This window comes from Carcharodon carcharias, chromosome 2 (assembly GCF_017639515.1).
Source record: "Carcharodon carcharias isolate sCarCar2 chromosome 2, sCarCar2.pri, whole genome shotgun sequence".
Lineage (NCBI taxonomy): Eukaryota > Metazoa > Chordata > Chondrichthyes > Lamniformes > Lamnidae > Carcharodon > Carcharodon carcharias.
In genome coordinates this window covers 173271260-173299012 of record NC_054468.1, presented here as the reverse complement: position 1 = coordinate 173299012, position 27753 = coordinate 173271260, and the positions used below count along the sequence as shown (strand labels likewise).

The 27753-nt window shown below is 42.7% G+C and overlaps 1 protein-coding gene and 1 long non-coding RNA gene across 4 annotated transcripts in view; one reads left to right on the top strand and one right to left on the bottom strand.

The window, feature by feature from the left end:
• Positions 1-12773, bottom strand: part of LOC121286816 (reticulon-4-like) — a 93074-nt gene extending 80301 nt beyond the window's left edge. For 2 of the 3 annotated variants that reach the window (XM_041203875.1, XM_041203890.1), the window contains exons 1-2: positions 12291-12773; positions 5054-5089 (exon numbers count right to left, since the gene is read on the bottom strand). In XM_041203875.1, the coding sequence (XP_041059809.1) occupies positions 5054-5089; positions 12291-12618 (364 nt within the window). In that variant the 5' untranslated portion in view covers positions 12619-12773. The remainder of the gene's footprint in view (positions 1-5053; positions 5090-12290) is intronic. The other variant, XM_041203880.1, reaches the window with a different exon arrangement.
• A 76-nt stretch (positions 12774-12849) lies between these two features.
• On the top strand, positions 12850-16770 carry LOC121286831. Its single transcript, XR_005945087.1, has 2 exons — positions 12850-12971; positions 13584-16770. It is a non-coding gene; the product is annotated as an uncharacterized LOC121286831 (long non-coding RNA).
• The last annotated feature ends 10983 nt before the right edge of the window (positions 16771-27753 follow it).

Here is a 27753-nt window from a genome sequence, read left to right as displayed (position 1 = left end):
TGCTGATAAAATTGAGGCACACAATTGGTAGTGTAACAGCCTTATGAAATTGTGCAAAAAGGTGTAAGACAGAAAACAGTAAGGTTAATGCGCATTTTTTCAGACTGAAGGCCTCAACTGAATCTGCCTCCAACACATGATTAGGCAGACCATTCCATCTCTTACCCACAAACTGCATATTGCTTCTTTCGTCAATCACCTTAAAATTGGTGTACTCTGGTTTTCAACCCTTCTGGAAGTTTCTCCTTATCTACTTTGTCTAGACCCTTCATGATTTTGAACATCTCTATCAAATCTGCTCTTAATCTTCACTACTCAAAGGAAAATATCCCGAGCTTCTTTACTCTATCCACGTAGTTGAAGTTTCTCATCCCTGGAACCATTCTCGTGAATCTTTTCTGCACCCACTCTAATGTCTTCAAATTCTTCCTAAAATGTGGTGCCCAAAACTGGATGCAATGCTCCAGTTGAGACCACACAAGGTTTTTATACAGGTTCATCACAACATCCTTGCTTTTATTCCCTATTCCCCCTATTTATAAAGCCCAGGATCCTGTTATGTTTTATTGACCACTCTCAACCTGCCCTGTAACCTTCAATGATTTGTGCACATACAGCTTCAGGTCTCTCTGCCCCTGCACTCCCTTTAAAATTGCACTTTTGGTTTATATATGGAGAATGCAGAGGTACAGCATAAAGTCTAGTTCATTAATATAGATCAAGAAAAGCAGGGGCCCCACAATATATATTCCTCCAGCCTGAAAAACAATTCGCCACTAATCTCACTTTCTCATCACTCAGTCAACCTCATGTCCAGGCTGCCCCTGTCCCGTGTATCCTATGGGCTTCAACTTTGCTGACAAACCTGTTATGTTACCCTTCATCAAATGTGTCTTGAAGTCCATGTATCCCCAATCTAACCACATGACCCTCATCAACACTATTACCTCATCAAAAACTCAATCAAGTTAATTAAACGCAATATGCCCTTAATAAATCTCTGCTGGCTATAGTTAATTAATCTACTTATGTCCAAGGGACGGTTAATTTTGTCCCAAATTATTGTTTCTAAAAGCTTTCCCACCACTGTAGTTAAACTCACTGGCCTGCGGTTGCTGGGCTTATCTGGACACCCATTTTTGAACAAAGATTTAACTTTTGCAATTCTCCAGTCCTCTGGCATCACCCTTGCATCTAAGGAGGATTGGAAAATTATGGACAATGCTTCCACATTTTTTATATTACTTCCCTCAATATCCTGGGTGAATCCATTCAGCCTTGGCGTTTTATCAACTTTAAACACAGCCAGCCTTTCAAATATGTCTATCATTTTTTAGCCCAGTGTCTCAATCACCTCTTTCACAATGACTTTGGTGGCACCTTCTTTGGTAAATACAGATTCAAAGTACTTAATACTTCAGCCATTCCCCTGCCTCCATGCAGGTCCTTAATCAGCCCCAGTCCTCGTTTTACCATCTTTTTACTATTTATATGCCTAGAAACAACTTTTGGATTCCCTTTGATGTTAGCTGCCAGTCTCTTCTCATACACTCTCTGCTTCTCTTATTTTACTTCCGCTTTGAACTTTCTATATTCAGTCCAGTTCTCACTTGTACTATCTGTATTTACTTCTTTAAATAGAGGAACAGATAAGACTTAAGGTTTCTGGATACAAGCTTTAAGAAGCAAATGGATTATGTTTTCTTTTGTAAATAAGTACAAAGGTCTTTTAAAAGTAGTAGAGTGCAAAAGTGAAGAACTAAATCATAGGTATCCAGTTTTGAATGACTTTCCTTTTGAAATAATTGCAAAGCCACAAAGAGAGTACAGGAGAGAAAAAAAGATTTGTATTTATATAACAATTAGGTGTCTCAAATTGCTTTACAGTCAATTAATACTTTTGCAGCGGAGTCACTATTGTAATGTAGGAAATGTGACAGCTAGTTTAGGGACAGCAACTCCCTCAAACAACAATGTGATAATGACCAGATAACTGTTTTTGTGACGTTAATTGAGGGATAAATATTAACAAGGACACCCTCATGCTCTTCTTCAAAATTGTGCAATGGGACCTTTTGCATCTACACAAACAGGCAAATTAACCTCAATTTAACTGCTCACCGGAAAGACAATCTCCAAGCAATGCAGCATTTCATCAGTACTGCAATCAGCCTAGATTTCTGTGCTCAAGCCCTGGTGTGAGGCATGATCCCAGAACCTTGTGACTCAAGGGACAAGAATGTTACCAACTGAGCCATGGCTGACACTCAACATTCACCATATCAGGAATGACTTGCACTCAAGAATGTTAAATAGAGAAATAATAGAGATGTTAAAAATTGAGAGATTTTGGATAAGGTAAATCATAAAGCCTATTTTCATTAATTGGAGCATTGGTAACTGGAGGACATAAAGCATTAAATAATTTTTATTTTTTTGGACGGAATGCGCTACCAAAAGTAGCAGTGGGAGCAGAATCCATATCACCCATGCAGGAGGGAAGTCAAATTATTTTTTTTTTTACAAATACAAAAAAGGAAGGAGGGGAGCATGGTTCACTGGATAGCTGTGTGTGGACACAGGCACAATTAGTTGAATGGTTGTCTTCTACATTGCAGAGCTTTATGAAATGCTACAATTCCATCAGTATTCTGCACAGAGCTCCAAAAGGTCACAGGTCCTTGACCTATACAATATAGATTAACAAACCTGGCTCCTGGATAAATTAAGTTTTAAAGCAGTCCCCGAAGAGTAGCAAAACTGAGCTTACAACAGAAAATTAGAGGTCAAGAGAAATATTTCTCTTGAACGTGTATAGAGGGAAGAAGCCTTCCACGGCAATCAAGATTTTTTAAAAAGCTAAAATTAAACCTAGAATGCTCGACTTCTAAACAGCAAGGATAGGCTACATGAGTGTCACGTGCAATGCTTTTGTGCTCTGTACCTCCACTTATTGAGCTTAAGATATTGTTGGCATTTATGATTTTACCTACCAGTTGCACATCGAATTATATACTTGAATTGTCACATCTGCTGTTTCACATATTTGAGTGTTTATTCCCCAATTCTTTATTTGTTCCTCCCAAAACATATTACCTCACACTTATCCATATTAAATTGCCTGCCAAATCACTGCTCAGACCACTAACTTGCCTTCCTGAAATCCTCTGGAGTTCTCTCTGTGTAACAAGTCCCCAGTGTCTTCAAAATGTCATGATTCTTTTCACAATGTGTTTTCATCTCTTTCTCTCTGGGGACCTACCTGACCACTGGGATACAGCAATTCTTCTACTGTGACAACATGCATTGACCCAAAACAAAAACAGAATTACCGGGAAAAACTCAGCAGGTCCCAAACTGTTTCCATCCATCAGTCAACTTCCTTAGACTTTACAACTTTTTTTCTGAAAAACACATGTACTCTTGATTCTCTATCCACCCAATTTGTCACTTTCACAAAACTCATGTGTCAGGCATGACTTGCCTTTAACAATTTCATGCTGACTATCCTCAATTGACTCATGCATTTTAAAATGCTAATTTAACTCTAATTACAAATGAAGAGTTTGTCTAATACAGACATTAGGTTAACTAATTTCCTGGCTTGTCCCTTTCTCCTTTCTTGAACAAAGATAGAAATACCCTAACTGCACAATTTGCTTATTTGAGAATTTAATAATTGTGGCCAGAGCCTCTGAATTTCTACAGCCTTGAGTGCATGACAGTTTCAAAATCAAATTCCTTTTCTATAGTTCTCTCAAATAATTGTTCCATAACTTCAAGAACACCTATGTTGTCTCTTTCAACACTGTCTAATAAAATGACAATATTCAGTAACGTTAGCCTGTCTGCAGCCTGACTTTCTCCTAATTCTTTTACTTTTATACACTTGTATAAGTACATAAAAAGCACTTGTATAAATGCTTGTTAATTCATTTTATTTTAGCCACTAGCATTGTTTTATATTGCTTATAGCCCTATTCATCTCACTTTTCAGAATCCTAGTTATCTTCAGTATCGGCAGTTCTATCATGTCTCCCTTTTAAGTTTCCTCACTGTAGAGGAATACAGGTTGACAATGAAATACCAAAAAGACATTTGAGACAGAACATGTCACATTTGAGCTTTATGTTGAGGAATTGAATTAACTATCTGATGTCTCAGTGATGGAGGCAGAGAGTCACAAGTTCCTACACTCCTAACGCATTGAAGGGCCGAGGAGTTCAGTATACCAGCCAACGTTAATCCTCAACCAATATCTAAAACAGATGAGCTGGTCATTTATTCTGTTGTTGTTCATGAAGCCTGCTGTCTGCAAATTGGCCGCACATATTCACTATTGTAATGTAGGATATATCACTCAGTAAGTCACAAACTACCTTATTAGAAATTATTTTTTTGAACAGAACAGTTGAGAGAAATACCCAGGTGCACTTATAGAATTAAAGACATTGTGCCTCTCATTTCAAAACCATTAATTAGATCATGTTTGAACTCAAGGGATTAACAAATTTGTAGTTCCACACTATATCAATAGTCAACATTACTATGCCTCTGTGGAAGCTGTTTAGCATCTGAAGATTTCTTCAGTTCATAAGCACCAGAAGGAAACATTACAAAAGTAATATCTATCAATTTCCATTTCACAGGAAACTCATTTCTACCAGTGAAACAAACATGAAATGTTATTTCTATTGCACAAACCTCCATCAAATATTCCAGGTCACTTAAAAGAAAATGCACAACACAAACAAATGTTAAGGTTTAAAAAAGCAATGACAGAATGAACATGCATATTTGGGATATGAGGTTTAAATAAGCAACTATTTTTGTTGATTTCTTTGCAATATGGTTTAAGTTGTTTTTGCACCACAAACAGTTATCTTTCTGTCCCATTCCAATCACTGATTACTAAGATTGATGATTGCAATTAACTTTTTTTTTAAAGGAATAATTGCTCAAAAACACCAATTAACAAAATCATTTTCAAATCAAAAGTGAGCATCCGATTAAAGATCTTAGGCCAATTATAACAGGCACCACAGCTTGTTACCTTTTGGATCTAGCTTCTGCTCTAAGAACGTGTAACCTGCAGAGCAGGGAGGAAAAAGTGGTAGTCAGTTCCAAACCACACCAAAAGCTAAGCATAGAGAAAAATTACCAAAAGTAAAACTATTTTCATATCCATTACAATTACATAATTTAACAGCACAGAAACTTGGTATTCATCCCAAGATGTCTGCTCTACTTGATCCTCCTCTTACACTTCTTTACCTAGCCCCATCAACATACTCAATGCCTTGCTCCCTCGTGTTTAACAGCTTCCCATTAATGCATCTGTGCGGGTCACCTCAACTATCCTTGTGGTAGTGAGTTCCATATTCTAACCTAAGGAAGTTGCTCCTGAATTAAGCTTTGGATTTATTAGTGACATCTTTGTTTACAACTTTGGTATCCCCCACAAGAGGAAGTATCTTCTCTACATCCAACCTATCAAAACCTTTCATATACTTCAAGGCCTGTGTCAAGGAACTATCGTATTTTTCCTAATATCACTGTGGGATAATTTAAGGCAGGCTTTATGTGTATGGTTGCGTGTGTGGGGCTAATTTAATTAAACTAGAGATGATTAGACCAAGGTTAAATTATCAAAAGGAGTTAGGTGTAAAACAAGCATTTGAAATGGAAATGAGTAAAACTAGGGCGAGGTCTCAGGAGAGATGGTGTGAATGAAGTTTGCATTATTAGATATGTGGGAAAGGTGTTTGATTTTCAAAGGGACATGGAAAATGTTTACAACTGGCAAGATAAATAAGGCAAAGTGATATGCTGATTTTTCCTAAATTGCTGTCCATAATGATAACATGAAAGATTTTTATATTCTGGGAAAAGTAACTTCTAAAGACAAATTGAAACAATGGGATTCGCAGATCAAAAAGGGAGAAATATATTTAAAGGAGGATGGAAACTGTGTGAGATGTGGCCGTGAGAGATCTTGAAAGGTACACAGTGGGAAACGGACTGGTGGAAAAGCCTCTAGTCCCCCTGCAGAAGTTTGACGTTCCAGTAACCAAAGTTGTATTAAAAGCCTTTGAAATTCCATTTCCCAGTGAGTGCTTGCGATAATATTTTTGGATAACTTTATAAACTTGGAACCTATTTGGGCTGTTGCCTTAAAGGGTGTATAGTCGGGAGTCTGGTTAAGTAGAAATTTTGGGAACTGTTGTAACTATGCAATTGTAATCTTGTGTGTTTTAAATTTGTTCTTCTTTTGTTAACAAATGTTTTAATTTCATTTTTAAAATCTCTAAAGGTGAGAGCGGACTTATTATTTCTGACTTCAGTGCCTTCTAGTAATAAATACAGATTGCAAAATCATTGTGATAGCATGGCCAAGTTTCCTTTGTGGATTTGGTCACCCTGGCAAATGCCACCTACCATATCATAATGGACCTCTATCAGGAAGGGGCAAAAAGAGCACCCAGGAGCAATCAGCAGCAACTAGAAGAGCAAGCAAAAAGCGGACCCAGAGGTAGTCAGCAGCACTTAGAAGAGCTATCCAATCCAGTCCAGTGAGTGATTCCAGAGCAGAGCAACCATGTTCTGAGAGAATTTGAAGTGTGAGATCATAGAAAAACAGATAACTGGTTGGTTGGTTGAATATTTTCTTGCAAACCCATGACCTTTACCATCCAGAAGGATACAGGCAGCTGATGCATGGGAACACCACCACTTTCAAGTTCCTCTCCAAGTCACATCTTGATTTGGAACTATATTGCTGCTCCTTCACTGTCGCTGGGTCAAAATCCTGGAACTCCCTCCCTAACAGCACTGTGAGTGTTCCCACAACACATGGATGACTCCAGTTCATGAAGGCAGCACAGAACCTTCTCAAAAGGCAATTAGGGATCAGCAATAAATGCTGGCCAAGCACGACACTCATCCCATGAGGGAATGTAAGAAAAAAAATTTGCTTGATTAACTTCAAAACTCCTCAAATTTATTAGCAACTGTAAGGTTTTATTAGCTGGAGTAACGTTCACTAACAGTATTTGTTTGTTCATGGGATTGGGCGTTGCTAGCTGGGCCATCCCTAATTGCCCTTGCTAGGCTAATTCGGAGGGCATTTAAGAGTCAACCACAGTGCTGTTGATCTGGAGTCACATGTAGGCCAGGCCAGGTAAGGACAGCAGATTTCCTTCCCTGAAGGACATTAGTGAACCAGATGGGTTTTTACGACAATAGTTTTGTGGTCACCATTAGATTTTTAATTTTGGATTTCATTCATTAAATTCAAATATCACCATCATGTGGTGGGATTTGAACCAGAGTTCCCACAGCATTACCCTGGGTCTCTGGATGACAAGTCCAGCGACAATCCCACTATGCCACCACCTCCCCCTAGTAGCAAAGATTATTGAGAGTATTAATTTACTCATCAAAAATTAAGAAAAATTAATTAAAACAAAGATGGCAGGGCAGGTGATGTGCTGCGACAGCAGAATATGGGAGCTCCTGGATACTGGTATGATCCAAGGCAAACATGTCTGCAGCTTGAGGAGCTTCCACTCAGAGTCACTAAGCTGGAGGCCAAGCCGCAGACACTGCAATGCATCAGGGAGGGAGAATTTTACCTGGATACCTTGTACCAGGAGGCAGTCACACCCCTTAGGATTGGGTCTTTTGATTTGGTCAGTGGTCAGGAGGGTGTGACTGTAAGTGAGACAGGTTTGAGGACCCAGGAGGTAGAAGTGGAGGAGCCTCAACCTTTGCAATTGTCCAACAAGTTCAAGGTTCTTTCAGTCTTCAGAAAATGGTCGCTGCAGGGTGGGTGAGCAAACTGACCATGGAACTATGTTACAAGAAGCCATTCTTGAAGTTGTGTACAGCATAGTCAGAGAGGTAGACAGCTCTCTGCGGCCAAAAGCGGGAGTCCAGACAACTGTGCTGCCTGCCCGGTTTCAGGGTTCAGGGCATCTGCTATGGGCTGGAGAGGAACTTGCAAGTGGGAGGGGGACGATCGAATGGTCATGGTCCATGTAGATACCAACAACATAGCAGAACCTCTTTCCTAGTTCTACCTGAGGGAGTATGAGCAGCTAGGGGCTAAATTAAAAAGCAGAGCCTCAAAGATAATAATCTCTGGATTACTATTTAAGCCACAAGCAAAGTGGTGTAGGATAAATCAGTTTAGAGAGTTAAATGTGGCTCAAAGATTGTCGTAGGAGAAATAGGTTTTGATTCATGGTGCATTGGCACCAGTACTAGGGAAAGTGGGAGCAGTGCTGTTGGGATGTTCTTCAGCTAAACTGTGGTAGGACGAGTGTTCTGGCGAGTTGTATAACTATGACAGTGGAGGGCTTTAAACTAAACAGTGAGGGCAGGGTGGGGAGGACGAGGGATCAAATTTGGGAAGATGTGATAAATTAAATAGAGAAGACAAGGCAAGATAGCAAGATAGGAGTGAGGGAAATGGTGATCAGAACATGGCAGGAAGGGACAGAGTGTACAAACTTAAGTGTGCACCAGCAGATAATGCCAGAGATTACAAAGATAATAAAAAGACAGAACTAAACGCTCTGTATTTGGATGAGCATGGCATTCATAAAACAGATGAATTGACAGCACAAAGAAATAACATGTATGATCTAATAGCCATTACAGACATGGCTGCAGGATGACAAAGACTGGGAGCTGAACATTCAAAAGTATATGACATTAAGAAAGGACAGGAAGCTAGGAAAAGGTGGAGGGGTAGCTCTGCTAATTAAGCACGATTTTGGTACGATAGAGAGCAAAACGACCGTAGTTCTGGAGATCAAAATGTGGAATCAGTTTAGGTAGAGATACGAAATAGTAAAGGTAAAGTCACTTGAGAGTGTGGTTTATAGGCCTCCTAACAGTGACCACACTGTAGGATGGGGTATACAGGAAGACATAATGGGAGTTTGTAAGTACAGCGATAATCATGGGTTATTTTAATCTGCATATAGATTGGATGATTCAGATTGGCAAAGATGGCCTGGGATGATGAGTTCATAGAATACCTTCAGGACAGTTTCTTAGAGTAGCACATTTTGGCACCAGAGAGCAGGCTATACTAAATCTGGTAATATGCAATGAGACAGGATTAATTAATGAACTCATAGGTGAAGGTGCCCTAGGCAGCAGTGATCATAATATGATTGAATTTCATACTCAGTTTGAGGAAGTGGGGAGCGGATCCAGACTCGTGCTTTAAATTTAAATAAGGGCACTTATGAGGGCATGAAGACAGAGCTGGCTAAAGTGAACTGGGAAATTATGTTAAGAGATAGGTCAGCAGAGATTCTGTGGCAGATATTTAAGGGGGTATTTCAGAATACTCAGAAAAGATACATTCCAGTGAGACAAAGACAGGGAAGGACACACCATCTATATCTAACTGAGGAAGTTAAAGGTAATATCAAATTGAAAGAAAAAGCATATAATTCAGCAAAGATGAGTGGCAGTTGAGATTAGGTTAAGCAAATTTCTGATCTGCGTGAGGCAAAGCAAAAAAGGTGAACTGCATTTAACACTCCAGCACAGTAACCAATCAATAGGGTGAGAATAAACATTACACAGAACAGGTTGTAGAAAAGCTGACTTGCAGAACAGGCAGCCAAGCACTAGCAGATGAGAACAGATGGTTGACTAGCAGCAAGCATCTCAGATAGAATGAGACAAGCAGAGTGGAACCACCAGCTCATGCCCTAACAGCCTTAAAAATGGTGGATAGAGGAGAGAAGCAGAGTAACAGAACAAAAACACGAGGAGTGCATGAAACAAGAGGGCAGGACAGCAATGTCATCTCAGGTGCTGGCCTGAAACCCCAGGGGCCCCAAGTAGAAGACACAACGGGGTCTTAAAAAGCAGGCAAATGCCTGCGATAATAAAATCTATAACAGGGGTAGCCAAACCTTGGCTCACGATCCACATGCAGTTCTCTTACATAGGGTGTGCCTCATTCCTTGTGCTGTGAAACTTTTACATTATATATTGGTGGGGAAGTAAACAAACTGGGTATACTTTCAGCCACTAACAGCTTCACATAGGAAGAGCAGGCAGTAGCACTGGGAAGGTGGGTTACAAACAAGACAAAGGATTCATATAAGCTCAACTTGAATTTGCTCTGCTGCTCAGCAAGTCCATGATTGATTCAGTCTCCACCCTCCCACCATGAAACTTTTTGCCATTTCCCACCAGTGTGACGCAGCACTACGTGACCCGAGCAGCGCCATTTTAGAGCAGCCTCTCTGGTTCCCTAACCCACCCTCTCGCTGCTGACCCTCCAACTTGCAGCCTGTCTCTATCTTGTATCCAGGATGGAGACTCAAGGCCTCTACCAGTGATTAGTCCTGATAAATAAGTATCATCTTACTTAAAGGATATAATAATTTAATAGGGTGGAATTTAATTTAAGCAAATATATTTATTGGATGCAGATAAAATAATTGAGACTGTGGTGTAGGTACTTTATGATTATTGAAGTTCATAGAAAGCTTAAAGATAAATACATATATTAAACATTGAATACATATACTTTAATACTATTTGTGCTTTTACATTTTATTAAATATATGTTTCCTCATGTGTGCAATAATAAGTGTCTGAAAGGTTGTCCATGTTTTGCAGTTCTCAAACGTCTTAAGATCATATCTGGCTTTAAGATTCACTAAGTTTGGCATTCCTGACAGCCACAACTCCTTACTGATTAACCTAAGGAATTTTACATATAGTTGCAACATAAGATTTATCAATACAGACTATTTTGAGTTGTGGCTTAAAAGGAGCGGGGGGGGGGGGGGGGGGAGCAACTAAACATAGCATCTCAGGAAGCCCAGGAGCAACATGAGATATGCTAAACAAAAATAAAAACACCTGGAAAAACTCAGCAGGTTTGGCAGCATCTGCGGAGAGGAACACAGTTAACGTTTTGAGTCCGTATGACTCTTCAACAGAACTTGAGATATGCTAGTACTAGCTAGTCATGCCACCCAACCTCCAACTTTCCCCAAAACTCTCTTGCTTTGCTACCTCCCAGACTGCAAAATTATCTTTGTATCTATCTTCCCCCTCTTCTGGCTAAAGTGTTCATAGATGAAGGGCTCAGGGACTTGAGAGAAGTGGCTGAATTTCAAGTATGATTTATGTTTATTCAAGTTTTAAATCAAAGTTAAAATACTTGGCAGATTTTCTCCTGGTTCTTATAAAGAATATTAATTTTATTCGGAACCAGTTGTCGAACATCATATCGCAAAGTGGCAGAGAGGGCGTCATCCAGCACTTTGGTTTTTAGTCAGTTGGAGTCGCTGCTCCCATGCCGTTTCCGGATAATCGAGAGATCACGCAGTGGGTCGAAACAAAATTAGTGACCGAATATTTCAGCTGCCGTATGAAGAAACTACTTCTTTGCCACGCGTTAATCACTGGGAAAAACATTCTACAAACAGGAAAACTTAAAGTGAATTGCCCTTTATATTAACAGGATTGGCCGCAGAGGGAGATGACATCAACCCTCAGGGCTGAGGCTTCAGAGCGGCGCTGTGCATCACGTGCCACAAACCCCGCCCTCATGCAGTGATTGGAGGAGATGCCGTTGGCTCTGGCTTCCGAATGATCAGAGTAAATGTCAATCAGCTGAGAGATCCTAGACACAATCAATGAAGAGGAACAAACCCACAGCCGCCGGCAACCATGGCTCATTTCCTCTTTACATGTTGTCCGTCCTACAACATTCACCGAGCGGAGCGGTTACATCACCCTAAATGAGGCACGCTTTCACAATTTTAAACTACATTCACCTCAGCCCCAACACTAAACAATCGGAAGGAGGCCATTCGAACCGTCGCCTCTAGCCTTTGTAAATGCTAGCCCATTAGTTCCCCTACAGTCCGGCAAATTTCCTTAAATTGGTGAATCTGCTTCCAGCACCCTTTCAAGTGTATTGCAAATCGTAACTCATTGCGTTGCAAAATCTCCATTCTCCTTGTGCCAATTATTTAAATCTATGCAATTTAAATACAAAAACAAATCAAAGTACACAATAAACCAATCTGCTTGCTCAATGCTGGCGGAAAGGAAGGTGCATAATTAACTTAATTTTCAAAGGCGAATTCCAGTTAAAAACGCACAAACGTCTGCTCCCTTTTGCAGTGTCCAACTAAAAGCGGGGCGACTTTTTAGGGTCTCGACCTCTCTCCAGTCAGCTACCAGTGTACCGTAATTGAGGAGCCAGGGTGGGGGACGATGACAATCCTAACACTTACCGACTAACTCTGGGCGGGTCTTGGCGGACTCGGGGGCTGCAGCAGGCGCCGTCTCTGAACTAGAGTCTGGTTCGGGTCGGCTTCTGGCGGGCAGAGGTGGAGGAGTCAGGTCATCGTCGCCGATGTCGGTGCTTTCTGCCAGCTCGAAGGTGCTGGGAGCCGGAGGGACAGAGACCGAAGGAGCAAATATGGGTGCGTCGCCAGCCCCAGGCTTGAGGGGATCCAAATCGTCTGTCGCCTTCTCCGCATCTTCGTGGACAAAGCCTTCAGCAATGTCGTCTAAACGAACCGAGGATGAGACAGAAGGAGATTGCCATTCCTCTGTCATGATTCTGACTTAATTCTTTTTAATATATTCGAGCTTTATTCTTAAAGTAAATTTTACTGTTCGCCGTCAGCTACTTTATGGGCTTCAAATGCACAAGTGTCGCTGATGCCTGTTTGAAAGGTTGAGAAGTGCGCCACCAGACAGAGGCGGGTATTATTGAGGGAGGAAACAGGAAACAAGCCCGCCCTCCCTGTGCAGTGATTATAATAATAGAAAATGGCGCCGCAATGAGTCATAGAAACCTGACGACACTGCCTCCGAAGACAACCTAACCTTGAGGAGGTGAATGAAGTGAATGATGTCGCATCCAACCAATAAGAGAAACGGGCGGCCGTCAGACATGACGCCAATGGGTAATTCTAGACCAATGAAAACCAAGCATTTTGAAATTATAATCTGATTGGTCAAACCAGTAACTGTTGTCTTGAGCCATAATTGAAGCGGATTATTTTTTTCCGCAGTTGCTTTAAGGTGCAAAGAGGTTATCAAATTCTCATAATCGGTGCAAATGACTCACAAAAATGTAGAATCCAGCGAAGGTTTAGAATAAAAGCATCAATTCCGCTTTAAGGAAGAAATATGTATTTGTTTCTCCATGAAATATGTTGTTAAATTTTACACTCTCTAAATACGGATTAAGTCTTTATTTTGTAGGAAGTAAAGTGAAGACGGTAACTTTATATCTCACTGAGAACGAGGCCTCGTTTTAAGAACTAAAAGGATGTTCTGTAAAGACGCGATGGGTCCTGTAGCAACCTGTAAGATTAAAAAGCAGGTTAACATTTTGCCTGTAGACCCTTCCTCAGAATGGAAGAAAAATACAATTAACAGGTTTAAAGAGAAAGAGGGAGGGGGGAACCGTTGAGAGCCATGGATCGTAATGCTGACTCCAGCCACAGAAGCGTTTGCGACATTAGATATTAAATTCAGTTAATAATCAATAAAAATTGCATCTTTCAAAACAGGATTCGGATTCAACAGCCATTTTGTGAACCATACAAGCATTTCCAGGTCAGACGGATCAGCAAGGAAGCTTCCAGTGTTTAACTGGAAACAGTTACATTAATGGCGATGCATCGCCCTTTTAAAAGAAATGAAACTTACATAAGAGCAACAATTATCACCCAACTGTTTCCAAGTTTATTGTTTTGGTACTGAGCTTTGTTATTCATAATTTTGAAAGCAACCTTTTTTATCAGATGTTTCACTGATGGTTCAGGCTGTTCAATGTTGCTCTGGTCTATTTACTGTGAATTGGCCATATAGTTCCATTTGTCTGTATGTAATTGGCATTTCTGCAAGTTATGGTTCTGTTTTGGCAGGTTCTCCAGTTCCAGCTGAATGTCTCTCCATCTTGAGTTCTTGCATTTCAGGTTCTGCTATCCAATTGCTGTTGCACGTTGTCATGCCATTAATTCTCCTTTTCCTGTTAGCTGAATTTTTCTTATCTTATAGAAAGATTAAATAGTTACAGCATGGAAGGAGGCTATTTGGCCTGTCACATCCATGCTGGCTTTCTACAAGAGCAATTCACCTAGTGTCACTCCCCTGCCTTTGCCTGAGGCCCTGCAATTTTTTTCCTTTTCACATAATGATCCAATTCCCTTTTGAATACCATGAATCAATCTGCCTCTGTCTCTGAATACCCTTAAGCTGTGGGGCGACCACATCTATAAATGTGCTATCCACTAAGCTCTCAACCTCACAGATGCGTAATAATGATGCCAGCTGCTGCCCAAGCTACAAACTCAAACTGCTAAGCTGATGTCACTTCCTACACATATAGTTATCCAGAGTAGGGGAAATGCCTTGGAGTTCCCACTTGGAACAGGATGTGCCCTCTATGCGTCTGAGTTGCCCTGCCATCCCTCTATTTATTAGTTAATAAAACATATTACTTTTTTAAAAAGACTCACCGGTTACTCACCAGTCAGCTGCTTCTCTTCAGCTGATGTCAATTAAACATAGGGAGCTTACCGGAAATCATTTTACAAAACCTTATGTTTTGAATAACTGAAAATTTAGAACTGTTTAGCATTACTGTCTCTTGTTATTTAATTATAACTTTATCCTCTGGATCTGATTGACGAAGCACTGTTTATAATTACGTGGTAAAATACAAAATTGGCTTCCATCTTTAGCACCTGCACTAATTGATCAATCAAATTAGCTTTACTTTATAGTTGATTAATTTAAATTAAATTTAAAACTTACCAGCAAACTCACCCCAGGTGAATCCTTGTCCTGTGACTCACTTCACTTCTGGGACAGCCCGATCCCACACAGCATTAGCTGTTCAACTCCCGTTCTTTTTTTAAAAATCAACTAATCACTTACCTACTTCTTCCTTTAAACTTCTCTTTAAACACTTTCTTTAACTTCTCTTAGCCATGGTTGGAACTCTTTTCCCTTTGGGGCTTTTACTACTTAAGGGAATATTTATTGCAAATTATGAATTAATTTTTTAAATGTTTGTCATTGTTTATCGCAGAATCAGATCTAATGTTGGATCAGGGATCATATACAACAGCACATCCCTTCAGCTGTTCACAACAGACAAAGTACTGACCGTACTCAACCAACCTATGCTTGCAAAACTCAGAACACAGTGTCCATTAGATGTGATTCCGCGATTGGACAACACTTGCTAAATAATCCCAATAAGAATTACACTGACCAACAATCTAAGATTATCCGTCGGGCTTGCAGTGTGGTTCACTTACGCATGCTAAGAGCTACATATATTCACGCATAGGGCCCTGTCCTTTGCAAACTGAAAGAACATGTCCACGCATTGCTCCCTTTCCAACTAAACAAGAGCTTGTTGGACAGCCACTCCCTGGTTCATTCCCCATGGCAATGGCTTGACCAATCAGAGTTGACCTGTCTGGTTTAAATTTAACCAAAGCTTGGCAGTCAACTGTATGTTCTCCATGGCAATGCCTCTGCCAATCAGAGTCTACTTGCAAACCAATCAGCACCCTCTTCTCAGACAGTATAAATAATTTTTCCCATTGAGATTTGATATTCTTGCAAATCTGTCATGAAGAGTGCAAGACGAAAAGCTTCTACGGCATGTCTTTTTTCAGAAATACAAATTATTGTTGCATACTGAGACCTCCAGTATAGGCATTAGAACATGGTAAAGGTCCCTGATATTTGGCAGAAGTGCATAGGTGGTTTGAGCTCTATAACGCTCCTTGGCTAAGACTGGAAAACAATCAAGAGGGAGGGAATCATCTGTAATGTTGAAGGAAAGAGGACCTCAGTAGCAACCATAGTGTGAGGAAACCCTGAGAATAACTCTGAATGGTAGCTAAAGTGAGTAGGGAGAGAAAAAGATCCACAGTAAGAAGGAACAAGGAAATCGACCTAAACAATCCTGCCAGATTCACCCACATTCCAGATAGAAATTGACAATTTAACCTAGTTGCCACATTAATGGACATCAGGTATTGTCTTTATATGTGAGCCTTCTGTTGGATTTGCTGAGGCCTGAGACTAAGGGACTAGATTTTACTGAACTATATTAACTTGTAATGGGTAAGCATGATGTCCTGTTAAGTAAATTGTACAGTAGTAAACAGCTGTAACTTGGAGTTAATTAATTGCGTCGTGTATCTCAACCTCTATTATGTAAAATAATTGTTTTTAAAAATTATCACCATGCAGTTTTTGACCAGAAGTTATTTAAGAATATTAGTAGTTGTTGCAGCAGTTTAAGATCACCTGTGATCTGACTGATTAAGTGCATCTCACTCCTTCCTCCTGGTTAAAGACCATGGTGAGACATGAAAATAGGCAAAGCTCTAGACTTTACTCTGGATGGAAATAAATTGTTCCAATCAACAAGTAGTCGTTGTGATTATGTGTCAGGTCAGCTGACTGACATAACTATATGAGAAAAAAAGAAACTATCAATAACACAGCAGAATATAAACCAAAACACTGAAAACCCTTAAAAGAATTATTTTTATATAAGCCCGCAGCCTCCCTTGGTTTGGAGTTGAATGTTAAGAAGTTAAAAAGATATATTCCTTGAAAATATGTGAATGTATTACAGTTTGGAGTAATAGTTCTGTGAATTGCAAAGGCTCATCAATGGAGTTGGGTATCTCCTTTCTATAGTTAATAAATTCCTGTCTAATCTCACATACTGCTGTTGAAGGATTGTGCTTTGCAGCTCCTCTTCAGTCTCCTGGGCGCTATCATCAGGGATTGAAGGCCTCCACCTTCTTCCACTTCATTTGTACTCTCGGGCTTCCTCTGATTTAGGGGGATGGTACAGTAATTGTGCTAGCAGTTTACTAGGCCTAATTGAAACTGTAGTCACCGTCGATCCTGAGAGGAAAAGTCTCATCAGCAATGGTTGATGTGGATAACGTTGATCTCCAAGCAATTATCTTAGCACATTGTCTAGTTAAACAATGTAAGTATCATCATCAGAGAAGAAAAGAATCTTGGCATTCCCAGAAAGCAAGTATTTGTATGCAGAATGGTGTGACTGGCATTACACACAAGCTGCACATTCACAAAATAAAACTCCTTGCTGTTGATGAAAGTTAGGGCACATTCGGATGAAGCCTTTATTGGGTAGCATCAGTTTGACCCAGATTTTTGGAAATCTGTTCTATTTTAAAACTCAAGTGCTCTTTCTCTCTGCTATGTTGGGTGATTGGAGAAGGAAATTAAATCTATGGCCTCTGCCCCTGAATAGGGCATGTAATGATACATTGCTGATTGATGTGTCACCTGAAGCTTCCTGGAAACAACCAGTGGCATCCAGCGGACAATATGGCGAGAAGGCCAAAAATCAGTTTCACAATGTTGTGAAACCAGTCTGTGATCATCTGCTCCACCCGCCGATGGCAGGCAATGTTCCCCGCCATCCGACCTCAGGAACCTCATTGTAATACATCAGCATATCATTATAAGGCCAGCCCACCAGACACATCCCAGCAACCCCCCACCAACCAGATTGTCTGCCCAAGTCAGTGTGAAAGCACACTGGTGCAGAACCGTCTTGACAAGTGTGACATGCAGAAGTCTGGACTTACCATAGGGGCCTTGCTCACATCTTGACCATCCAAGGAGCAGAAGATGCTGGAGCCCAACAGCAATGGGATCCTGGAGGAATATCCATGACATGCTGAGTGGATTCTCATGGACATGGCTCTGCTGCAAAGCAGCTCACGGAAGTTGGAAAGTCACCGTTAATGGTCAAAGGGGTGGGAGAGGAAGGTCTAGGATTGACTGGGAGAGGAAGAGGTGGTTGAGGTTGGGAGGGGAGAATAAAGGTAATGGAGGGTGAGATTGGGGGGAGAATGAAGCTGATGGGGAGATGAGTTTGGGAAGGGGAAATAAGTCATCAGGGGAGTGAGTTTGGGAGGAGGGAATGAAGGTGTCGGGGATGGTGAGTTTGGGAGGGTGGGAATGAAGACGTTGGGGGGGTGAGGTTGGGATGGGGGGAATGAAGGTTTTGGATGTTGAGTGGGGGGGAATGAAGCTGATGGGGAGGTGAGTTTGGGAAGGGGGAATGAAGGCGTCGGGGGTTGAGGTTGGGAGGGGGGGAATGAAGGTGTGAGGTGTTGAGATTGGGAGGGGTGAGGGAGTATGGGGAGGAGGGGTAACTGGGAGAATATGTCAACTGAAGAGGTAGTTTTAAAAGAGGTGGAAGGTGTAAGGGAAGGAGTTTGGTGGGGGTGGTTGTGAAGGAGTATGGAGAGGGGAAGGAGTGCGGAAAGGGAAGGGAGTCCAGGCGGAGGATGACTGGGGGGAGGAAGGAGTGCGGAGAGGAGAGGGAGTAAGAGTGGAGGAAGAAGTCGGAAAGGGAGAAGGAGTAAAGTTGGAGGAAGAAGTGAGGGTATCTGAGGGAGCCAGGAATGGGGAAGAAGTAAGGCTGGAGGAAGGAGTGAGGCTGGAGGAAGAGGTAAGGCTGGAGGAAGGAGTCAGGAGGGGAGGCAGGACTAAGGGGGGGGGCAGAAGAAGTAAGGGTGCCTGAAGGAGTCCGGAAGGGAGAGGTACTAAGTGAGGGAGGGTGTCTGAGAGCGTGGGAGGACTAAGGGGACGGAAGGGGTTCCGAGGGGGAGGGGATCCAGAGTGAGGATGGGGTTCTTGGGGGGATGATGTCCAGCTAGACATGCAAGGAAGGGGGTCTGATGGGTCCATGACTGCCTCCTGGGGAGCGAACTGAGTGTGAGCATGGTATGAGGGAATGGTGAGAATGATCGAGGGCAGAGTGAGGCAGTAGGGTGGGAAAACGAGGGTTCGACGGTAGTGCTTGAAGGAACGGTGAGGGTGGTTGGTGGGTCTCGAAGGCAGACACGGACCCTGGGGGTGGGAAGGAGGAGGTAAGGGAGTGAGATTTTCGGGAAGGAAGGAAACATGCACGTTCATCTGGACATCCCCAAAGGAAAAGGGTTGTAGCTGGTAAGTCACGAAGGGGAGGTGGAGGGTGATGCCAGGGGGGGGTCAACTGTGATGGGGGGAAGGAAGTAGGTGACTGGGGGAGGGGGATCTGACGAGGAACTGAATCCAGACCATCCTGTCCAAATCGAAAGTGAAACAACAGTCCTGGTGGGCGAGATCAGGTGCTGCATGGGAGTGTGATCATTGGGTGGGCGGAGATGTAGGTCAGCTCAGATGGACAACTGAAAGTGAACCCCAGCAGGCAGCACTGAAAATGCTCAGGACAATGAGGTGAGTGTGACGCATGAAGGATCCATGTGGATGGGAGAGTGCTTGCACGAGGCTCCGAAAGGCCCTGCCACACACATACTTCTCCCTCCAGAAACACTTGTTGGCCAGGTGCTCCCAATGCGGTGTCAGAGGATGAGGCCGAGGGGCTCACAGGCAAAGGAGGCTCAGAGGGAGAGGACAGCCTCTGAGATTCCTGAGTGGATGACTCAGGGCTGTCCATCTGCTGCTCTTCCTCCTTTCAGGTGCCCAGGGCACTGGCCTGACTCCTTGAGGGGAAGGAGCACCTGGTGGGATGTTGAGGCGCCCCATTTCCCTCTCACATTGCCATTGCAGGTACTCACCCATGGCTCCTGCGATGCAGTGCAGGTCTGCACACACATCTCCGAATTCTGCTGGATCAGGGTCTCCATGGCATCCGCCATCATCCCCATGGAGACCTCCATGCATGCACATGTGGGCACCACTTCATCAGAGAGCAGGCGGACACACTCCTCTGACTTGTGCGCCAGTCTGTTGAGGGCTACCAATAGCTCTGCGTGATGTTTCTACACCTTCTGTTGACACTGGATGAGTTGGAAGGCCAAATCTAAAGGCTCATAATCTGAATTGGACCTGACAGATGCCTGATCCCCAGCAGTCCTCCGAGAGCTGGGGAGCTCACATGAACTTGCCTCCTGCTGCTGTGAACATGTGTTCGTGCAGTGACCACCAGATTGTGAACCCGAGCCTGCTATAGATCTAGGTTCCCCCAAGTTGTGTGTTTCTGCATTGGTGGATGGTGTGGGTTAAATGCTGTGACGGGTCTTCCAGGCTGCTTATTTCCATCTCTTCAATGGAGGAGGTGTCCTCTTGGCTGGAGGCGAGGACATGGATGGAGCTGAGGGACTGGCTGGCTGAGGGTGTTGGTTGTTTGGCAGAGCTCCCTGTGAACCAATGTAGAGATAACTAATGCATGGCAGCAGAATCAAAAGCAAGAGAGAGAGAACTCATGTTTGTGTTGAGAGAGGGATGATGTAGTGCAGGATCCTTATGAGGATGTTCACCACCGACCTCACCATCACCGCTGGCACGGTCCATGTCCTCACCAGTCAGTGTGATGGCACACTCCTCAAAGTGAGTGAGGGGCCTAATGTGGGCCACTCCACCCCTGGTCTGGGACCTCTTCCTGCCAATGTGAACAAGTTTCTCCTGCATGAAAACAGATGGACAGAGTGTGAGCAGGACACATGGCACTGCATGGAATGTCTATGTGATGAGCAGAGCCATGGACAGGATGAGGACTTGAGCTTGAGAGGGTTTGAGCCTGTTGGAGATGTGAGGGTGTGTATGAGAGTTAGTGGTGTTGTCCCTTGAGTGCCTGTGTGATCAGTTTGTGAGTGCAAGAGTTGGGAATGATGAGAAGAGTGAATTACCTTGGCAGAAAGGATGAAACCCTTGGCAGCACTGGGTGGCTGCCTTCTTTTCCAGAGCATTGGTGCTGACCACTGCTGTCATCACCACCACCAATCAAGCCTAGTTGGTCACGCCATTGCTCAACCTGTGGCCAGAGTGGGGGTAGAGGACATCGCAGCAGGCCTCCACAGTGTCCAAAAGGCATTCCAGTGACGCATCATTAAACCTGGGGGCTGCGGTCTTTTTGCCTTTCACGGACATCTCCCCTGCAGTAGTCCTGGGCTGGAAGCGCACACTGAGATGTGTGCGCATGGCTGGACTTTAAATATGGTGCCCGACATGCTGAGGCAACAAAGTGATGGCATTGCAGCGAATGAGAGCACGCCTGCCATAAAACTGCATGTTTCCCAGGAATGCATAATTAATGTGGCAGATTTGGAATGATGCAGCGTGAAAAGCCGCCATTGCGGCCAGTGGGTAAAACACCCGCTACCACACAGTGCAAATCTGGAACGATTCCACCCCATGACTTACCTAAAGTTAATTTAACTTTTTGAAATGTTGTGGAGCAGTATTATCTACCTTTAACACTTCAGTTTTCAAGAGACTTAATTAGAACTCCCTTCCAAGCTTTAATGGTCATGTGATAACAGATTAACATCTGCAATGGTCTTATTTTGTGTCTGTGGGACACCATATTAGTTCCACCACGGCTGCTTTACATGACCGTGTTTCCTGGGAAAAGGAACTTGGCTCACAGTAAGGGAAATCCCAGAAATTAAAAAAACATGCTTTCCCTTCATTTACATGAGACAGGGCAGACAGACAATAAGAACAACAAAGAAAGGTTCTGACAGCTGTTTTCTAGGGCCAGTGGGAGGTTTTAGCAGATGGCCTCCCAACTCCATTTTTCTTTGTTTACCTACATGGTGGGGGGTGCTGGTTAGCTCAGTTGGCTAGGTAGCTAGTGTGCGGATCAGATCAGTGCCAACAGCATGGGGTTTGCTCCCTGTTCCAACTAAGTTGATTCAGGGCCTGTCCCTTCTCCTAACCCATAGTAAAAATCCCAGCACTTTGCTGTGGTTCAGCAAATAATTATCAAGGTCAGAGCATTGAAGAAGGAGAAGGCCTATGTGGTATAGTCCAAGGCTGGGTGGTTTCTTCTGAAAAATCAATGCTAACAATTCTATAAAAATATGTCATTTCCTACTTTTTTTAATCACCATACCTCCACTTGTCCAAAACTGTGTGACTTTTCAAATCTACTTTTCAAATGGCATTACCATCGCTGAATCTCTCCCACTATCAACATCCTGGGGGTTATCATTGACCAGAAACTGAACTGGACTAGCCAGATAAATACTGTGACTACAAGAGCAGGTGAGAGGCTAGGAATCCTGCAACGAGTAACTCACTTAGTGATTTCCCCAAAGCCTGTCCACCGTCTACCAGGCACAAGTCAGGAGCATGATGGAATACTGTCCACTTGCCTGGTTGGGTGCAGCTCCGACAAAACTCAAGAAGCATGACATCATCCAGGACAAAGCAACCCGCTTGATTGGCACCCCATCCATAAACATTCACCCCCTCCACAACCAACAAACAGTAGCAGCAGTGTATACCATCTACAAGATGCACTGCAGAAACTCACCAAGTCTCCTTAGGTTGCACCTTCCAAACCCACGACCGCTACCATCTAGAAGGACAAGGGCAGCAGATAGATGGGAACACCACCACGCGGAAGTTCCCCTCTAAGTCACTCACCATCCTGACTTGGAAATATATTGCAGTTCCTTCACTATCATAGGTCAAAATCCTAGAACTCCCTCCCTAGCACCACTGTGGGTGTACGTACACCATATGGACTGCACAGTTCAAGAAGTAGCTCACCACCACCTTCTCAAGAGCAATTAGGGATGGGCAATAAATGCTGGCCTAGCCAGAGATTCCTGCATCCTGTAAATGAATTTAAAAATATCTTAATGGTCCTTCAGTGGCAGGAGGTTATGAAGTGTCTATCTGGTGCTTTCCTCTAGGAGTCTTTGGGATTGAAATGGTCTTCATTCAAAACCCCAGAGAGACCTCGCAGACTGTGGGTGGAATCTGGTTGAGCTGTCAAACCACAAGCCAAGCAGGCAGTGGCAAGGCCAGTGGCAAGCCAACACCTTGAACCAAGACACCATGGGACAGAAGTCTCACCTACCGAGAGCTGCAGGCCAATCAGAGGCTGACAGCTCATGTGCACAGCACAGCCACAGCAGAGGTAGTGGCTGCAGGAAAGACACCTTCTGGAGTCCCAGGATCGTGGGGTGGCCTATGCTTGGTAAGTAATGTGGGGGTCACAGCAAGAGGGGTGTAGGAGGGGTTGACAACAAAGTTAGGGGGGGTGGCTTTCAGTGGGTCCCCTTCCCGATGTCGAGTCCCTCGATCATGCACTGAGCGCCTTTGATCGAGGGAAACCCCCACCCCACCCAGAGGTGTCAAGCTGGCCGCAAAGTTTTGGCTATTGTGCACACTGCATGGCAACAGGCCCACTTGCAGCTGAGTTAATACCAGTGGCAGCAGGATGAGGCCCTTAAGTGGTCATTTATTGGTCACTTAAGAGCCTCCACAGGCAGCAGGATGGGAAGGTTGATCATGGACCTTCCCACACAGGACTTAATTATAGTACGCCACGACTCCACCTAATTGCATGTCCTTCTTGCCTTCAAACTGAGCAGAAGAGCCAGCCAGAGCAGAAGATTCAAACCTTTGTCCCATCTGCTAATGAAAGGTAACCTGGTCCTAATTAATTTGTGTTACATGTGTAGGCACCACAGAGGCCTGGCAGGCAGGTACATAAGTGGCACTTTCTAAGAGATAATATCATAATGCATCTTCACCAGATTATTAATCATAGGCTCTGACAATGTTTGAGTACTATCAGTTGGCATGCAGATTGAGCAGGACTACTTATATCACAATATCCCCGAGGGACAGCTGAGACTATACTGATGCCCAAGGTGTCTTTGGTGGTAGTCATAGTTGCTATGCTATAAATATGACTGGCTTAGCCCCTCTGGTGGAGGAACCTTTGATGTAAATTGATACCAGGAGCGACCACATTCTGTATATACATCCATTATGCAGATGTAGTTATGCAGCTGTCAGATTTCAGTAATCCTTAATGCAGGTCCCAGCCTTGGCTCAAGTGCTTGCTTCTGAGTCAGAATGTTGTGAATTCAAACTGTATGCAAGAGATTTGAGCACATATTCAATGATACCAGTGAGGTACTGCCAAAATGCAAGAGGTGCCATCTTTCAGATGTGACATCTACTCTCTCAGGTGAACATAGAGATCCCGTAGTACCATTTGAGGAAGAGCAGGAAAGTTCCAAAATTTACTCCTCAATCAACGTCATGAAAACACATCTGCTCAGTGTTGTTTGTGAAACCTTGTGTGCCAATTGCTTGCTATGCTTCCCTACATTATAATAGTGACTACACAAAGTAAAAGTACATAAATAGCTGTTATGCTCTGGTACATCTAGAGGTTGTGAACAGCAGTATATAAAGGTAATTTCTTTCTTTCAATTTGTGGCCTCTTCCAAGTATGCCACCATCTATAGCATATACTGAAATGCCACCACTGATGTTTGAATATAGGTTTGGGCACTAAAAGAATTTAAATACCTGGAGAATTAGTCCCAAAGTTTAGTAACTGACAGCTTTCATTTTGTGACCAATAGCAAATGACTTCTTAATTTCTTTGGTTCTTCCTAGCTAATTGTACGTAACACATCACCCAGGCTTATTGTCTGCCTGGGAAGGTTTCACTGGGATGGTGCTTGACAGCATGATGAAGACCCAAAGCAGTTAGACCAGATTTTTAAAAAAATTCTTTCACAGTATATGGGTATTGCTGGCTAGGCCAGCATTTGTTGCCCATCCTAATTGCCCTTGAGAAGGTACCTAGGAGCACCCACATCCTGCGAAAGAATAAAAAAAACTGTTGTTTCCAAGTTTGTTACTACAGCAAACCTAGATGTAGCCTAACCAAGGCCTTAAGACAGAGATGAGGAAGAATTTGTTCTCTCAGAGGATAGTGAATCTGTGGAATTCTTTACCGCAGAGAGCTGTAGAGGCTGGATCATTATGTATATGCAAGTCTGAGATAGACAGATTTTTAATCATTAAAGGAAGCAATATTATGGGGAAAAGGCAGGAAAGTGGATTTGAGGATTATCAGATCAGCAATGATCTTATTGAATGGCGGAGCAGACTCGATGGGCCGAATGGCTTACCTCTGCTCCTACCTGTTATGATCTTATACAAAGCAAAGATAGTGTTCCTTGTTTTATATTTAATTGACCTGGCGGTACATCCTAACACTCATTTGCTTTCGCAATAGCCTCATGACAGTGACTGTGCTCCTCCAATGCCTTATGCACTGTAGCGCCCAGATCTTTGTCCTGTTCAGCTACCTTGCATGGTGTACACACGCTTCAAGTTATCCAAGTGCAACCCCTACATTTCTATATTAAAAAAGCATGGAGATGTAGGTCCATTCCCCTATTACATCTAGATCTGACTGCAGATTATTATTTTCAGTTGAGGTCCCTCCCTGCCTAATCCCCATTACACACACATACACACACATGTATTTTTGTGTCATCAACAAACTTACATGGTTGGTGATGGTTTTACACCTGATTGCTGATATAGATGGCGAAGAGCAACAACAGCCTTATCACAGATCCCTGCTGAACCCAACCAGTGACCATATCTTACACAAAATCTCTATCATAACTATGTTCTGTACAAGTGCATTCAATTCCTTATCTAACCTAGAATCTGTCAACCAATACCACAAGACCCAACCTCACTTAGAAGCCTTTCTTGCAGCCCTTATTAAAACTATTTTCAAAGTGCACAAGATTAACCAGCTACTGCAGTGTTCTTCATTGCAAGGCCCTCAAACCAGTGGCGACTCCCATCAACACTAAGTGCGGCTCCCTGACTCCATCCATCCATTTTCAGTAACCGCTTTATCCTTAGAGGCTTGCAACAAGCCAGAGCCCAAACCAGCATTATATTCCAACTTATTTTATTTTTAACATTAAAAAATGTGTACCAAGCCTATCAAAAGCCAGCCTTCTTTATATGTCACATTGACCACATGTACAACGTATGCCAATATCTAAGTACAAAAACAGAAACAGAAATACCTGGAAAAACTCAGCAGGTCTGGCAGCATCGGTGGAGGAAAGCATAGTCCTCCGCCGATGCTGCCAGACCTGCTGAGTTTTTCCAGATATTTCTGTTTCTGTTTTGGTTTTGGATTTCCAGCATCCGCAGGTTTTTGCTTTTATCTCAGTATATCTAAGTATGTGTGTTGTATCATAACAGTTATATTACCATAGCAACCACCACAGAACTAGTAGAGTACTCAACCATTGGTGTCATTAATTTTTTTGGCCCAAGTGAGTTACTGGAGTAGTAAGTAATGATAATCTAGTAGTTGATGTGGCTCTCACACTGCAGGTTTTTTTGCTAAAGTGGCCCTTGCTTGAAAAATAGTGAAGACAATTGAGCTACTGACACCCACCAACCTTGTAACTTCCTCAGAAAATTCAACCAAGTTGTTGAGACAGAATGTTCTTCACCAGAAGCAATGACGAAAATCCCTAATAACCCAAACTCTTTCATTAATTTTTAACGATCCCTTCTAGCAAATTGTCAACAACCGAAGTCAATCTTTCGGACCTATAGTTTTCCAGTTCTAACTTACTGCCCTTTTATAACACTGGCACCACTTGACCCTTTCTCCATTACACGGGAACAACCCAGATTCCAGTGAGCTATTAAAGATATGATCAAGTGGCTCACAGGACACAAATTCCAATTCTTTCAGCAGCTTAGGGTGAATGCTGTCAGGGATATATGGCCCAATCCATTTTGAGATCACTAATTCTGGAAGGAACAATATCTTCAATTACTTTAAAATATTGCTGTGTTATATTATTATTAGCAACCCAGCATTATCTTATGTAGTAAATAATAATATTGTCATTTAAAACCTCTCTCATCTCCTGGACTCAATTTGAATATACCTTGTGGAATCTTTCAATGACCCCATAAAACGCTTGATGAACTTCTGACTCTGAGTTCAGTATCTGCAAAGGACTTGGAGTGAATGTCCACAAATCGCTGGAGGTAGCAGGACAGTAGTTATAAGGTAGTTATGGAGGCATATGGAATCTGTTCCTTTATTAGCTGAAGAATAGAATATAAGAACAGGGAGGTTATGCACAAACTACATGAAACATTAGTTAGTCCACAAATGAGTAATGTGTGCAGTTCTGGTCACCTCGTTACAGAAAGGATGTAATTGCACTAGAGTATAGAGGATATTTATGAGGATGTTGCCAAGAATGGAAAAATACAGCCATGAGGAAAGATTGGATAGGCTGAGGTTATTCTTCTTGGAACAGAGGAGGCTGAGAGGAGATTTGATTGAGATGTAAAATATTATGAGGGGCCTGGATAGAGCAGATGGGAAGGGCCTATTTACCTCAGCAGAAAGGTCAGTGACCAGGGGGCATAGATTTAAAGTGATTGGTAGAAAAATTAGAGGGGAGATGAGGAAAATTTTTTTCACCCAGCGGGTTGTAGGGGCCTGGAACTTACTGCCAGAGAACGTAGTAGAGGCAGAAACTCTCAACTTATTGAGCTACAGACCAAATGCTGGAAAGTGGGATTAGGCTGGGTGGCTTACTTTTCAGCTGGTGCAGACACGATGGGCTGAGTGGCCTTTTTCTGTGCCATAAATTTTCTATAATTTCTATCTTCAAGAATGAAAACTACGGTGTTTTACATCTTCTGGACATGTCACAGGGCATTTGTCAGCATTCATTTATTCTTTGCCTGTCCAGTTGCAAAAACAGATTCTAAATCCTCCTGCAAAGCTGTATTTTCCATCCCTATTGCATTTTCCATTTAACGTTTGCAAATTTAACAACCTTACAATTAGTGTCTATATTTTATGTATACAAGAAGCAAGAG